Consider the following 16948-nt stretch of genomic DNA (forward strand, 5'->3'; position numbering starts at 1 on the left):
TGTAGAAACCATGATAAAGCAGCTCGCTTCAAAGGACTGAGAAGAAACTGATGTCCAGGTGGGTGTGCATTGCCACTTCTGCCTTGGGAAAATGCCAAGGTCATTTCATTTCTATTTAGCGGGAATTCTGCAAGTACACATATGCTGCTTTATTCGACCATAAGCATGGATGAGCCACATTGCAGTGTTTGTTCCAATTTACAAACATTCTGACTTACAAAAGTGACAGCTCTCTCCACACTTGCCAGTTGGAACACGGCTTCTTAGAGCAATTTTCTCTGGGGAGGAATTTACCTGTTAACCTCTGTTAAGGTAAAGGCCATTCAGAGCTTTTCAGTCATATGCAGTCTTTCCAGAAAGGAAGCCCGGCAGCAGTGTTCCACTCCCTGCGGATCCACACCCATCCTCCCAACCCTATTTCATTTCATTTCCTTCTGACTTGCAGAGTAATCTGCTGAGGATTTCAAAATGGTCATTAGGATTTAAAATGCAAAAAGAGATGATTGCAACCTGCTTTGCTTGGTTGATTTGAATGTCGGTTTTAAAACCCTTTAGGGTCACCAAGATATTGAAGGCAGAGAGACGAAGGATATAGTAGTCCTGTTCAGTGAGTCTGTGTCCAACTCAGCCAGCCTCACAGCGCTACCTCGGTGACGTTTGATATCAGACGCCCCTCCTTTCCCGCTTTCCAGGCCCTTAACACCTGCCCCTCCCCACGCGGGAAACCACCTTACGACTGCACAGATACTTTTGGAAGAGGCCCCAGGGGGCTCATTCTGTCTGTGCTGAGGCTGCTGTGGATTGCATTTCTAGCTGCTAAGCTGCCAGGAGCTGTGGGGATTCAGAACACCGCAATTAAGGGCGAAGTGAGAGGTGGTGTTAATTTTAAAAAGTACTTAGCTTTGACTTCGCCTGCAATTCTGTCTCCAGCCTCTTCCCTACAATTTCAGAGGCAGGAGGGTGGAGTGGCTAGACAGGTAGGCTACCTGGGCTTGAATCCCAGCTCTGTCACCTTCACGCAAGACCTCAGGCAAGTTACTGACTAAACTCTGTGCCTTGCTGTTCCCCTCCATGAAACAGGTAGAGTAAGTGAGCCTACCTGATGGGCGTTATTGCAGATTAGATGATGCAATATCCCAAGAACACCTAGAATGGTGACTGGCATGTTGTAAATGTCCAATACATGTTGGATGTCACTATTTTGTGTATAGGCAGAACACAGGTCAAGCATCAGCAACATGTTACAAAGGTGATGGCAACACATTTGTCAGGAGTGCACTATTGCGACACAAATGTAATGTGCAGGATTACAGGAATTTTTAAGCTATGCACCAACCTGCTAAACTATAGGTCTGCCCTGCTGCAGATTTCTAAGACAATTGTATGCAAAGAGAAGTCTTCCAAAACAAGACATGCTGTGTGGGAATTGCATCTCTTTAGGCTGGTTTCCTACCCTGCTCAAGAGAAAGCCGGCAGAGCTACGGGGGTTCAAGAATGAAGAATGCTAGGCTCAAAACAGAAGGCCGATTGCTTCAAAGCCCCAGGACTCTCTCCCTTTCTGGCCACTAAAGCCCAATTTATTTTCTTCCTCCGGTGACTCCGGTTAAGTTAACGGTTTAAAAGAAAGAAACACTTCCTTCTGGTAGTTATCTTGTTTGTTTCTGCTTAGCCTCTGAGACGGGCTGCAAGGACGCTCTAAAAGTGAAACTGAACTCTGAGGAAGAGGCTGTGCCTGACAGCATTACCTTTCCTGTTAGGAGCCATTCAGGATTGTTCTGGAGCTGACAGATGAGCAAACTGGATTCTTTTCCATCACATCTCCCCACCTCTGTATAGTTGGGGTGTTCTGAATGTTTAGTGATCCTTTTGGATCCATAATAACAATCACATTAAAAAAATTAATATTTATTAAGAACTTGTTTGGTGCCCAGCACTGAGCTGAGCACTGCAAATCCTTCATCATATTTAATGCTCTATGAGCACCTTCCGAAAAAGAATGGAGTGCTGGGAAGGGAAGTCCTACAAGCCCTCTGGTCAGCACTGGACCAGGAAAGGGTCTATGTGTCCAGCTATTCCATGTGTTAGAAAGCAGTGCATTCTGACCTCAGAGTTGAGCACAGCTCACACTTGTGGGAACACATTTAAATAGTTCTGCAGTTCAAAAGTCGTGAAGCAAGAACAGACTTGTAGAGGAGACCACTTAAAACTTCTAACCAAGATCTGATGGGAAGTCCGTGCATTCATTCGTTCATTCAAGACATACACACCAAGTGCCTGTTACATGCCACTCCCTGTTCTATGCCTAGAAACATAGCCGTGAGCAAAACCAATTCTCAACCCTCCTGGAGCCTTCATTCTAGGGGTGTTCATAGAAGCACACTAAAAATTTATGTGATATAAGATAGTGATAAATGCTAGGACATAAATAAATGTGAGGGGAGAGTGACAAGGAAGCTGTTTTAGATGGGATAGCCTCTGAAGTGGTGATGTTTGAACAAGACTTGTCGGGATTGACATGAAGGAGAATGCCATGTGGTTATGTAGCAGAAGGACTACCTGGCTGAAGTTGCAGCAAGTGCAAAGGCCCTGAGGCAGGATGACATTTGGCCACTAAGGAGGAGTATAGTGGACAGGGGGATGATTGCTGGGAGGGGAAATCAGAGAGGGAGCCAGGGGTCAGATCATGCAGATCAATAGCAATCGTTTCAGTCTTGGAGGCCCTACTTGGCTTGGGTCACTACTACATTTTAGTCATCATAAAACCCCTTGAAGTAGCTCTGACTACTTCCTCTTAACATTGCCTAAATCCACCCCAATGAATGGCCGAGGTCTCCTGGGATTCTAGAGCATCCATGTTAATCAATGGCAATGGTCTGTCCCAGCTTGCTGCTGACCAGCACTTTCTCTCTCCATCAATCAGAACATGTTTTTAGAACAAAGAAATCCATTTTTTTAAAAAGATTTTATTTTTCCTTTTTCTCCCAAAGCTCCCCGGTATGTAGTTGTGGATCCTTCTAGTTGTGGCATGTGGGATGCTCCTCAGCATGGCTTGATGAGCGGTGCCATGTCCTCACCCAGGATTCCAACTGGTGAAATCCCGGGCTGCCGAAGTGGAGGGCATGAACTCAACCACTCAGCTGTGAGGCCAGCCCCAGAAACCCATTTTTAAATGCAATGAGATACTTATTTACGAGTCTCATTATTTTTTTTTTCAGACTTTCTTCTAGAAGTTTTATTATTTTTTTAAATTTTTTTATTGCAGTAATTGTATTATGACATTATATAGCTTTCAGATGTACATTGCAGTATATTTCAAATTCTGTGTAGATTACATCATATTCACTGTCCAAACACCAATTATAGTCCATCACATCACATGTGAGCCAAATCCCCCCCTTTGCCCTCTCCCCTCTCCCCTTCCCCTATGGTAACCACCAATCCATTCTCTGTTGCTATGTGTTTGTTTGTCCTTGTTTTTATCTTCTACTTAGGAGTGAGATCATACGGTATTTTACTTTCTCCCTCTGACTTATTTCACTCAGCATAATACCCTCAAGTTTCATCCGTGTTGTCACAAATGGCTAGATTTCATCATTTCTTATGGCTGGCCAGTATTCCATTGTGTCTATATACCACATCTTCTTTATGCATTCGTCCCTTGATGGGCAACTAGGTTGCTTCCAAGTCTTAGCTCTTGTGAATAATGCTGCAATGAACATTGGGGTGCAAGTAGCTTTATGAATGTGTGTTTTCGAGTTCTCTGGATAAATACCCAGTAGGGGGATAGCTGGATCGTATGGTAGATCTATTCTTAATTTTCTGAGGATACTCCATACTACTTTCCATAGTGGCTGCGCCAGTTTGCACTCCCACCAGCAGTATACAAGGGTTCCCTTCTCTCCACATCCTCTCCAACACTTGTTTCCTGTCTTGTTAATTATAGCCAATCTGACCAGAGTGAGGTGATACCTCATTGCAGTTTTGATTTACATTTCCCTGACAGCTAATGATATTGAGCATCTTTTCATATGCCTGTTGACCATCCATATACATTCTCTGGAGAAATCCCTGTTCAGATCTTTTGCCCACTTTTTAATTGGGTTGTTGATTTTTTGTTGTTGAGCTGTATGAGTTCTTTGTATATTTTGGATATTAACCCCTTATCTGATAAATGGTTTGCAAATATCTTCTCCCAATTGTTAGGTTGACTTTTCGTTTTGTTGATGGTTTCCTTTGCTGTGCAGAAGTGGTTTAGTTTGATGTAGTCTCATTTGTTCATTTTTTTCTTTTGTTTCCCTTGCCCGGTCAGACATGGGACTTGAAAATATGCTGCTAAGACCGATGTCAAAGAGCGTACTGCCTATGTTTTCTTCTAGAAGTTTCGTGGTTTTGGGTCTTACATTCAAGTCTTTAATCCATTTTGAGTTGCTTTTTGTGCATGATGTAAGGAAATGGTCTACTTTCATTCTTTTGCATGTGGCTGTCAAGTTTTCCCAACACCATTTATTGAAGAGACTCTCCTTTCTCCATCGTATGCTCTTGGCTCCTGTGTCGAATATTAGCTGTCCATAAATGTGTGGATTTATTTCTGGGTCCTGGATTCTGTTCCATTGATCTGTGTGTCTGTTTTTGTGCCAATACCATGCTGTTTTTGTTACTATGGCTTTGTAGTATATTTTGAAATCAGGGAATGTGATACCTCCAGCTTTGTTCTTTTTTCTCAGGAATCCTTTGGCCTTTCAGGGTCTTTCCTTGTTCCATATAAATTTTAAGATTCTTTGTTCTATTTCTGTGAAAAATGTTGTTGGAACTTTGATAGGGATTGCATTGAATCTGTAGATTGCTTTAGGAAGTATGGACATTTTAACTATGTTAATTCCTCCAATCCAAGAGCACAGAATATCTTTCCATTTCTTTGTGTTTTCTTCAATTTTTTTCAACAACATTTTATAGTTTTCGGTGTATAGATCTTTCACCTCTTTGGTTAAGTTTGTTCCTAGGTATTTTATTCTTTTTGTTGCCATTGTAAATGGGATTGTATTCTTAATTTCTCTTTCTGCTGCTTCGTTGTTAGTATATAGAAATGCAACCGATTTTTGTGTGTTGATTTTCTTTTCTTTTTTATTTCGAGGAAGGTTAGCCCTGAGCTAACATCTGCCACCAATCCTCCAGTTTTTGCTGAGGAGGACTGGCCCTGAGCTAACATCCATGCCCTCTTCCTCTACTTTCTATGTGGGACGCCTACCACAGCATGGCTTGCCAAGTGGTGCCATGTCCACACCCAGGACCCGAACCAGAGGGCCCCGGTGCCCCCAAAGCGGAACGTGCACACTTAACCGCTGCATCACTGGGCTGGCCCCTGTATGTTGAGTTTGTATCCCGTGACTTGATTGTATTCATTTACTGTTTCTAAACTTTTTTTAGTGGATTCTATAGGGTTTTCTATGTATAAAATCATGTCATCTGCAAAGAGTGACAGCTTCACTTCTTTTCCAACATAGATCCCTTTTATTTCTTTTTCTTGCCTGATTGCTCTGGCTAGGACTTCCAATAATATGTTAAATAACAGTGGTGACAGTGGGCATCCTTGTCTGGTTCCTATTCTTAGAGGGATCGCTTTCAGTTTTTCTCCATTGAGAATGATATTTGCTGTGGGTTTGTCATATATGGCCTTTACTATGTTGAGGTATTTTCCTTCTATACCCATTTTATTTAGAGTTTTTATCATAAATGGATGCTGTATCTTGTCAAATGCTTTCTCTGCATCTATTGAGATGATCAAGTGATCTTTATTCTTCATTTTGTTAATGTGGTGTATCACGTTGATAGATTTGCAGGTGTTGAACCATCCCTGCATCCCTGGAGTGAAACGCACTTGATCACGATGTATGATCTTTTTAATGTATTGTATTCGACTTACTAGTATTTTGTTGAGGATTTTTGCATCGATGTTCATCAGTGATATTGGCCTGTAATTTTCTTTTTTTGTGTTGTCCTTGTCTGGTTTTGGCATCAGGATAATGTTGGCTTCGTAGAAGGAGTTAGGAAGCCTCCCCTCCTCTTCAATTTTTGGCAGAGTTTGAGAATAGGTATTAAGTCTTCTTTGAATGTTTGGTAGAATTCACCAGTGAAGCCATCTGGTCCTGGACTTCTATTTTTTGGGAGGTTTTTGATTGCTGTTTCAATCTCCTTACTGGTGATTGGTCTATTCAAATTCTCTACTTCTTCTTTGTCCAGTTTTGGAAGGTTGTATGTTTCTAAGAATTTATCCATTTCTTCTAGATTATCCAATTTGTTGACATATAGCTTTTCATAGTATTCTCTTTATCTTTTGTATTTCTGAGGTGTCCATTGTAATTTCTCCTCTTTCATTTGTGATTTTATTTATTCGAGCCTTCTCTCTTTTTTTCTTGATGAGTCTAGCTAAGGGTTTGTCAATTTTGTGTATCTTTTCAAAGAACCAGCTCTTGGTTTCATTTATTTTTTTCTATTGTTATTTAGTCTTTATTTTGTTTATTTTAGCTTTGATTTTTGTTGTTTCCTTCCTTCTGCTGATTTTGGGCTTTGTTTGTTCTTCTTTTTCCAGTACCCTTAGATGCTCTTTTGGACTGTTTATTTGGGATTTTTCTTTTTTGTTGAGGTAGGCCTGAATTGCTATAAACTTCTCTGTTAGAACTGCTCTTGCTGTATCCCATAGATTTTGGCATGTCATATTTTCATTTTCATTTGTCTCCAGGAATTTTTTGATTTCCCCTGTGATTTTTTCATTGACCCAATTGTTGTTCAGTAGCATTTTGTTTAATCTCCACATTTTTGTGACTTTTCTGGTTTTCTTCCTGTAGTTGATTTCTAGTTTCATAACTTTGTGGTCAGAAAAGATGCCTGGTATTATTTTGATCTTCTTAAACTTATTGAGACTTGTTTTGTGGCCTAATATGTGATCAATCCTGGAGAATGTTCCATGTGCATTTGAAAAGAACGTGTATTCTGTGGTTTTTGGATGGAATGTTCTATATATATCCACTAAGTCCATCTGGTCAAATGTGCCATTTAAGGCCAGTGTTTCCTTATTGATCTTCTCTTCCAATTATCTATCCAATGGTGTAAATGGGATGTTAAAGTCCCCTACTATTATTGTGTTACTATCTATTTCTCCTTTTATGTCTGTTAATAATTGTTTTATATATTCAGGTGCTCCTATGTTGGGTGCATAGATATTTACAAGTGTTATATCTTCTTGTTGGATTGTTCCGTGTATCATTCTGTAGTGCCCTTCTTTGTCTCTTGTTACAATTTTTGTTTTAAAGTCTATTTTGTCTAAGTATTGCTATGCCTGATTTCTTTTCTTTGCCATTCGCATAGAATATCTTTTTCATCCTTTCACTTTCAGTTTGTGCGTGTCTTTAGGTCTGAAGTGTGTCTCTTGTATGCAGCACATATATATGGGTCTTGGTTTTTTATCCAATTGGCCACCCTATGCCTTTTGATTGGAACATTTAGTCCATTGATATTTAAAGTAGCTATTGATAAATATGTATTTATTGCCATTTTGTTACTTTTTTTCTGGGTGTTTTAATAGTTCTTCTCTGTTCCTTTCTTTTTCTCTTGGTCTCTTCCCTTGTGGTTTGACGGTTTTCTTTAGTAATATGCTTTTGTCTTACTTATTTGCTTACTTATTATAGGTTTCTGATTTGTGATTACTATGAGGATCCTTTATAATATTCTATGTATATAACAGTCTATATTGAGTTGATAGACTCTTTAGCTTGACCTCTTTTTAACAGCTCTACTTTTTCACTCCCCTTCTCCTACATTTTATGTTTTTGAAATCACATCTAATCTCTTGTTTTGTGTGTGTCTATCCATTATCCTTTTATCTTTGAAATAGGTAATTTTAGTACTTTTGTCTTTTAATCTTCATGTTATCTTCACAGGTGGTTGATCTGCTACCATTACTATGTTTTTACCTTTACCAGTGATTTTACTGCCTGGTTTTTTTGATAACTTTTTATCTTTATTTGTGGTCATCGCTTTCCCACTTAAATAAGTCCTTTCAGCATTTCTTGTAGAACTGGTTTCTTGATGATAAACTCCTTTAATTTTTGCTTGTCTGGGAAGCTCTTTATCTCTCTTTCCATTCTGTAGGACAACCTTGATGGATAAAGTATTCTTGGCTGTAGGTTTTTTCCTTTTAGCATTTTAAATATGTCATGCCATTCTCTTCTTGCCTGTACAGTTTTAGCTGAGAAGTCCGCTGATAGCCTTATGGGCTTTCCTTTGTATGTCACTTATTGCCTTTCTCTTACTGCTTTTAGGATTCTCTCTTTATCTTTAATTTTGGACATTTTAATTATAATGTGTCTTGGTGTGGGCTTTGGGCTTACTTTGTTTGGAGCTCTCTGTGCTTCCTGTACTTGGATGTCTGCTCCTTCCTTAGGTTAGGAAAATTTTCAGCTATTATTTCTTCAAATAAATTTTTTTCCCCTTTGTCTCTCTCTTCTCCTTCTGGGACTCCTATAATACAAGTGTTAGTGTACTTGATATTGTCCCAGAGTTCCCTTAGACTGTTCTCATTCTGTCTAATTCTTTTTCTTTTTTCTGTTCAGCTTGGGTGATTTCCTCTAGTCTTTTGTCTAGCTCACTGATCCGTTCTTATGTATCCTCTGCTCCACTATTGAGTCCCTCTAGTGAATTTTTCATTTCCAGTATTGTATTCTTCATCTCTGATTGGTTCTTTTTTATATTTTCCAGTTCTTTTTTGATGAGCTCACTGTGTTGATCCAGTCTTATCCCAATGTCTGTGAGCAACCTTATGAGTTTTTGTTTGAACTCTTTGTTGGGTAGGTCACTTATTTCTGTTTCATTTAGTCCTTTTTCTGGGTTTTTGTCCTGTTCCCTTGCTTGGAATGTATTCTTTTGTCTCCTCATTATGCCTCTTTCTCTGTGCTTATATTACTGTATTAGGTGAGTCGGCCCTCCTGATCTTGGAGAAGTGGCCTTATATAAGAGATGCCTTTTCAGACCCAGCAGTGTGTTTCCCTCTCATGACCAGTCCAAATGATCAAGGAGTGACCCCTTTGTGGGCTACTTGTGTCCTTCTGTTGTGGCAGGGTTGGTCTTAATGCAGGTACCCAGGGAGTCTAGTCTTTCCTTCCCTGGCAAGCTGTTTGTAAATCCAGTATGGGGAGCCTCAGCACCGTTGGCTACAAGGTCTAACAGCACACTCCTGTTGCAGTTCTCCTGTTAATTAGGTAGATATTCAGTGTAGCTGGTTGCTAGGCTCAGGGGCCTACAGTTGGTATAGGCCTCAGGCCTACAAGGCTGTTGTCAGTTCTCTTAGGAGTACAGCTGAGTGAGGCTGGCACAAGGCAAGGGAACACTCAATTGTTTCAGGTTTTGGAAGGTGGGGCTGATCCTTTTCATGCCTATTTGTGAAGCACAGGTCTTCTGCTGCTGATAAGCTTCACCCCCCACAGGACCACACACACCATCAACACAGTCCTGTCCATGCACACTTCCCAACCCCCTGGAGTGTACTCTGATCCCCCACTGCAGAGGCCCCCACCTCTCCACCAATGCCCCCTACAGTTCACCTTGTCCTCAAACAGGCCCTGCCCCACAGAGGTAGGCACACTCACCTGCCTGTAGAGGATCAAGACATCCAGTCAAAACAGGCTGACAAGTAGCCTGAGGGTTTGCTCTTGGGTGGGACAGTCCCTAGGGTGGGCTGCTTGCCCTGGCAGAACTGGATTAAATCTGCACTCTAGTGGGTGTGGCAGACCCATGGGCTAACAGGCCAGGGGAAGAATTTCAATGGCGTCTACTGGGGTCTGTGTCAGCATGCCTGGACTAGGTCACAATAGCCACCACCAATGTCTCAGTCTCTGGAGAGGTCTCTCCTCTCACAGAGATGCACCCAGAGCTCACCAGGTACGTCTCTTTTCACCAAAGGACTGTCAGACTTCTCTCTGGTGATTTTAGGTTGCTGAGATGAGTGAGTTTGTGTGTGGGCCCTTAAGACCCAGGTCTCTTTGGCTTTCAGCCAATAGCTTTTCTTGGGGTATCCCTGCTACAGCTAATAGCTAGAAAAACCAGATAGTAAGACCCTCCTCTCAGTTGTGCTGAGTCTGAAGGATGCTTATGGCAGTATTGGCCCTCGCTCCAAACCTCAATCCTACACGGAGGGCTGGGTACCTTAAGGTGGCTCCCACCTGGCTGGCTGAGAGACTCTGCTGCTCCTTAAGATGGCTTTTTTCCTCTCCAGAAGTAATTTCTGCTTCTTCTGCCTTACTCAGGACTGTCCCTTGTTGTGGGGGTTCTTTTTGTCCAGTTTTCAGTTTTCTATTAAGGGTAATTTTTCCAAAAAAACTGAGCTGATTGTGTTCATGGGAGGAGATGAGTTCAGAGTCTGCTTATGCCACCATCTTGATGAGATCTCAAGCCTCATTATTTTAAAATACTTGCCTTAACCTTTCCTTATACTTTGGCAAGGTCTGATACCAAATGTCTGTTTTCTGCACCTAGGCCTTAAAAAGCATGCTACAATGATCTTCTTTCTTTCAAAAAGTAGTAAAAATAACGTGGAGCACAGATGTAATAACAGGGAAAAATGAATGGAAATTTAGCCATAGATCAATAGCCCATGAGCTCCAGATTCCATCTCATAAATGAGAACTGTCTTTCTTTGTTTGGTCTATAACACTGAGTTTATGTGAAAACATGTGAATATTAAATTAGTTACTGGAGAGTTCTGGGATTCTTTCCCAAATGAAATGAAGTCATAAATAATTATAGAGATGTTTTATAATGAAAGTAGAATGAAAAGACAAAAAATATGCAACAAAGACTCTCTGCTCCATATTAAGAAGGAAAACATAATATAAATTGAGCTTAATTTCCTACATTTTCATTATCTTCATTGAAAAGTGAGAAGATGAGTAAGAATATGTCTTCATTTCAGCTACACATGGGCCTATAAGAATGACATGATAAAATCAATTTAAGATGAGAGTGATTCTCTATCCAAAAGAACCAAGTTTTCTTTTGGAGGGCATGCCCAGACACCCTACTGAGTCTTGTCCTATATAGAAAGTAAGAGAACTTCATTTCTAAATCTGGTGTAGGTCACTGCTGTAACTTCCCATTAGAAAGCTATTGTTTAGTTAATTCCATATAATTTATCATTTTATTTTGGCTCTTATAACGTAGAGGTAATCTGATACCAGCATAAGTAGGAATGTTGTCTATTCTTTACTAGTTAGATTAATTTGCTAGGACTGCCATAACAAGGTGTCACAGACTGGGTCACTTAAGTAACAGAAATTTCTTGTCTCACAGTTCTGGAAGTCTGAGAGGTGTTGGCCAGGCTGGTTCCCTCTGAGGGCTGTGAGGGAGAAGCTGTTCCATGCCTCTCTCCAAGCTTCTGGTCATTTGCTGGCAATCTTTGGCATTCCTTGTCTTGTAGATGCATCACCCCCAATTCTGCCTTCCTCTTCATATGGCATTCTCTGTGTGTGTGTGTTTGCTTTTGTCTCCAAATTTCCCCTTTTCATAAGGGCATGACTATATTGGGTTTGGGCTCAACCTAATGACGTCATCTTACCTTGATCATCTGCAAGGACCCTATTTCCAAACAAGGCCACATTCACAGGCACTATTAGTTAGGACTTCAACATCTTTTGGAGGAGGACACAACTGAGCCCATAATACTGGCATACAAGAGCGTTCAATAAAAAACTCTCTCCCTTTGTAGGATCCTCTTGGATATCCTTAAGGATTACACCTAAGAACAAGAGGATCCTTACAGTAAATAAATCATCTCTTCTTTACGTAGGCATTGCATTGCCAGCACGATTCCTCCTTCGTGTGTGCGTGTGTGTGTGTTGTTTTGCCTGATTTCTGGCCAGTGCACCCTATCTAAGAACTATCCCTTTCTGAACAGGGCAAACTTGGAAATTACCTATGCCAAAGGACTTCAGAAACTGGCGAACAAGCTGAGCAAAGCATTACAGAGCACAAAGAAAAAGTACGTATATGGAAAAGTCACTCTTAAAAATAACAAAAAGTGGGGCTGGCCCAGTGGCGTAGTGGTTAAGTTTGCACCCTCCACTTCAGGGGCGCAGAGTTTGCAGGTTCAGATCATGGGCACGGACCTACACACTGCTCGTCAAGCCATGCTGCAGCGGCATCCCACAAGGAAAATGGAGGAAGACTGGAACAGATGTTGGCTCAGGGCCAAGTTCCTCACCAAACAACAAAAAAATAAAAAGTAGCATATGGTCAATTCCGGCTTCCTTTTCTAAATGTGGCAGGCACATAATGTCAAGCATGGCTTCCAGTTCTTGGGTGCGTACTGTGTGAGAGGCACTGTGTTAAATGCTTTCGTAGATATTTTCATTTAATCCTCACAAATGCCCTTGAAAAATCTGATTATTGTCCCTATTTACAGAAAACGACTTGAGGCTTGGAGAGTTTAAGAAACTTGCCCCAATCACACAGATAACAAGTTGCAGAGCTGAATGCATCCTGTGCCTTGTGATTCCCAAGGCCACAGTCATAATAGGCCTTGGTGATGATATTTAACTTGGCAAGCAGTGTTATTACGTTGGAAGGTCTTGGAGTCAGGAAATGTGCATCCCACTTTATCTCAACTCTATGACCTTTGACAAGTAACCTGGCCTGTTTGTGCCCTGATTTCCTCCTCTGTTAGATAGAGTGAGGATACATGCTCCATTGTGTGTGCATGTGTAGGGAGTGCATGTTAAATGAGATAAGGTACTTAAAGAGATTAACACATTGGGTGCTGAAAAAAATATTGGTTCACATTTTCCTCAACACATTGCAGGATTAAGAATGAAGTTAATTCCTTCTTTGGGAGGAGAGAAGAAAAGTATTGGTATTCTAAAAGTGGTCCATTAGTGATAATTTGCTATGAAGATTCTTGACTAATGCTTGTAGATATCACCATAAAATGGCAGTGCCATTGCAAAGGTGTCTTTTGATGGTGAAAGAGAGAGGGAAAGAAAAAAATGAAGCCTCTGGAGCTCAGATTCCTACTCCTCCTCAAGCATCATCTGTAACAGCAAATAATGGCTCTGAAATTGCTCTGAATTTGAGCTTGATTTTTAGGATAGTATTTTAGACTACAGACCACAAAAGAGCCAGCAGAACACAATGATGGAGTGTAGATAGACGTTATTTAGACTGGCCAGGTTTAAGGTCCAGCTCCACCATTCATCGGCTTGGTGAATTAGGGCAATTCACTTTACCTCTCAGTGTGTATTTAAAATGACAGTAAAGCCTATCTCATATAATTGCAGTGAAGATTAAATGAGATAATACAAGAAGCATGTTTAGTACTTGGCAAAGAGTGAAAGCTCCATAAGTGTTCATTAGGATTCTGATTCCAATTAACCTCCTAAGGAATGAAAGGTGTAGGGGTGTAGGGGCATGTCTTAATGTGTTGCAACCCTAACACCAGCACGGCACTCCCAAAAAGTTGGCATGTCCAGAATGTTTGGTTAACCAGGATTAGTACAACAATATTTAATAATAAACATTGATCAAACTTTTATCTGTACCAAAATCTGGTACTGGTATAGATAACCTGAATTATTTCTATTTTAAGAGACCAATTAAGCAAGATCGGAGAAATCAAGTGATCCTTCCAAGGTCACGCAGGAAGCAAAAAGGAGCATGTGGATTCAGACACAGATCCCTCTGAGGCCAATGCCCCCAACTTCCTGCTCTGTTGCCCAGCTCCTCCGAGGGGCAAATGTCAGATTCTTTCCCAAGAGTGTGCCTGAGTTCCGTTTTTAAAAAATCAACTCTCTTGAGGTTTAATTTATGAGCAATAATAAGCACTCATTTTAAGCATATGATTTGTTTGATTTTGACATGTGTATACATGATGTAGCTGCCACCAAAACCAAAACATAGACATTTTCATCACACCAAAAGATTCCTCATGCCTGTTTGCAACCCCTCCCCCACCCAGTCCCAAGCAGCCACTGAGCTGCTTCCTTTCAACATGAATTAGTTTCGTCTGTTCTGGAATTTCCTATAATTGGAAGCATACAGTAGGTACTCTCTTGTGCCTGGTTTGGTGCCTGGCTTTGGATATACGGAAAAGCTGACATCCTTCGGTCTAGTTCTCCCATTCTCTGACTGCAGGGTGCAATCTAAATCACTTAGAGACAAAACCTCAGTACTGTCCTGATTTCAGTAGGGGCACCAGTCTGTCCCCTCCCCTCCATCAAAGTCTCCAGAGGCCTCTGTCCCTGAGGTTTCCTGATGTAACTGAGCTTATTGTTCTAAGGCCAACTATTTGGGCTACTGTGAGCTATGCCCCTTTTGTGGGAGAAAATAGCCACACACTTCCTAATCCTCCCTCTGTGCTGCTAGGGACATGGCAGGGCTATCCTTTTGTTAAACTGAGATACTGTTGTCCTAACAGCCAGCAGAGAACAGGAGCTAGACCCCAACCTCAAGAGCAGTGTGCAGGCCACAAGTCCTGGCTCACATTGGTTCTCTGAGCCTTGGTTTATTGATCTGTGAGATGAGGAGCCTGAAACGATTGTTTTTAAGGGCCTTCTACTTCTAGCATGCTATCTCCTGCCTTTTCTAAATACCTTCTCATGCTTGGCTACTCTATTTCTCCTATTTTCTACAGACATGAAATGGAAAATGAAAATTGAAATGAAAAATGACCGGAAAAAAAAAGCAGTGTACGTAATGACTACAGTGCAAGTAAATATGTTGGCAGGATTTGATCCCACGGAGAAATTGAAATAAGCTTAGAGATTTGAGTGCAATTGCTGAGTGCATGAATCAGATGTGCTGGTTTATTTCTCAGACTGTACCGGGAAAATGACACCCACCTTTGTGCCCCCCCTGTTTTTGCCTCCAGCTGTCTCGTCAGTGCCTGGGCCTGGGTCTCGGAGGGCATGAAATCTGCAGCGGACCTGCATCAGTGAGTGCTCCCACCTCAGCCTTGCTCCAATCCCACAGGGAGTCGTAAATACTTAAAGTGGATGTGCCACAGATACTCCACTTCAAACTTGCGCTGAGTAGATATGCCATTACACATCATTTTATTTCCCCAGAAAATAATTTGGAAAGTAGATATAAATCCTAATTCTATGCCTGTGTGTCTTTTATGTTCTATTTCCAGAAAACTTGGCAAAGCAATTGAGTTGGAAGCAATAAAACCAACTCATCAAGTCCTGAGTGTACATGAGAAGAAGAGAAAATCAGTGAGTCAAAACCTTTCTTTTCTCCCCTGTTTGAGCAAGGTTTCTGTCTTTAGCCCAAGAAGTAAAAGGAGATCCAAAAGGAACGCTAGGTTGCAGGAATTTATCATAAAAACAAACACAAACCCAAAGGTTTATATACAAGCATGTTTGTTAAAGCGTTGTTTATAAGAGTGAAAAACTGGAAACTTCTTCATCATCCAAACATAAATTATGATAAGCTCAAACAATGGAATACTTAAATGAAAAAGCAGGGTGAGAAAATCTAACATGATGATCTCAATTTTATAAAACAAATATGTGTATATACACATAGAGAAACTTGAAACAACCTCTCCAGAATGTTAATGAGTTATCTCTACATAGTGGAATTAGAGGTTATTTTAATTTCATTTTTTGTATTCCCATTGTATTTCAGTGAATAGATATTCTTCTTGTAAACACAATTTTTTTTTTTTTTTTTTTTAGATTTTATTTTTTCCTTTTTCTCCTCAAAGCCCCCCGGTGCATAGTTGTATATTCTTCGTTGTGGGTCCTTCTAGTTGTGGCATGTGGGACACTGCCTCAGCGTGGTTTGATGAGCAGTGCCATGTCCATGCCCAGGATTCGAACCAACGAAACACTGGGCCGCCTGCAGCAGAGCGCATGAACTTAACCACTCGGCCACGGGGCCAGCCCCCTTGTAAACACAATTTTTAAAAGGAAGCTTTTCTATGCTTATCAGTTTAGGATTATGTAAAGGCAATAATAGGAGTAATCCTCAAGTAGCCTTAAAATTGAAAAAAAAAACCAAAACAGTTCAGTCGGGGCACCTGGTTCTCTTTATGGCATATCCTTTAGTCTTTCTGTGTACCTTTCCTTCCAGGGCAGTTTCAATTGTGCTCATTTTTCTTTTGATTTGTGTGTCATACAGTCATGAAGCACCTTAACATGTGTTTGCAGGCAACATAAAGGGGTGTTTAGCAAGTGCTGCTTAGCTCCGACAGGGGTGGGGTCCTGGTCACTATTTGAAGGCCAGGTGCACATAAGAAATTCCTAAGCAGCAAGAGGTGGTCCTTGTGAAGGGAAGGGGCATTTGGCTAAGGGGTGTCTCAAGTGACCACAGCCAGATAAAGCAGGTCCTAAAAGTAGTAAGTCAGTAGGATGAGGGGATTTGTAAAAGCACTGATGGAGAAAAAATGATACAAAAAAATTCTTATTCAAACCCATTAAACAGAGTCAGGAAATGGAATTGATGTTTGGGTGGACATACATGTGTTTTTACCAGAATGGTTGTTCTACTTAAGGCTAGGGTGATGGGGGAAATTTACAGTAATTACTAGAAAGCAGCCTAATCTTCTCCCTTTGCAAACCAACTTAATAAAAACCAAACGCTGGTCTATATTTCATTAACCACAAAATATTTTTCATACCACATAATAATATGATAATTACCAGCATTTCCTTAGTACTTAACCATAAATTACGCACAGTGCTATGATCATTATCCCAGTGCTTTAGATAATTAATGTTATTATCTTCTCCCAAAATGCTCTTCCAGTTTGTAATCTTCCTTGCAGCATTGGCCCTCCTTGCTGCATACCCCCCACCTCCACCCTCCCCCCTCACCGCAGCCCACTCTCTCACAAAAGATAAGAAGTTAGAATTTTTTTTTACAGTAAGCTTCTTCCACATTTCAGCCACATACACAGAGTCAA

At 40.9% G+C, this 16948-nt stretch overlaps 1 protein-coding gene across 7 annotated transcripts in view; it reads left to right on the top strand.

Annotated features, from left to right (window-relative positions):
- NOSTRIN (nitric oxide synthase trafficking) overlaps positions 1 to 16948 on the top strand; it is a 65192-nt gene that overhangs the window by 18610 nt on the left and 29634 nt on the right. For 2 of the 7 annotated variants that reach the window (XM_044768757.2, XM_070508058.1), the window contains exons 3-6: positions 6 to 58; positions 11942 to 12025; positions 14909 to 14971; positions 15173 to 15254. In XM_044768757.2, coding sequence (XP_044624692.1) covers positions 51 to 58; positions 11942 to 12025; positions 14909 to 14971; positions 15173 to 15254 — 237 coding nt within the window. In that variant the 5' untranslated portion in view covers positions 6 to 50. Of the gene's footprint in view, positions 1 to 5; positions 59 to 11941; positions 12026 to 14671; positions 14727 to 14854; positions 14972 to 15172; positions 15255 to 16948 lie in introns of all 7 variants that reach the window. The other 5 variants (XM_014860479.3, XM_014860486.3, XM_014860491.3 and 2 more) reach the window with 3 other exon arrangements.

Source organism: Equus asinus, chromosome 4, assembly GCF_041296235.1.
Source record: "Equus asinus isolate D_3611 breed Donkey chromosome 4, EquAss-T2T_v2, whole genome shotgun sequence".
Lineage (NCBI taxonomy): Eukaryota > Metazoa > Chordata > Mammalia > Perissodactyla > Equidae > Equus > Equus asinus.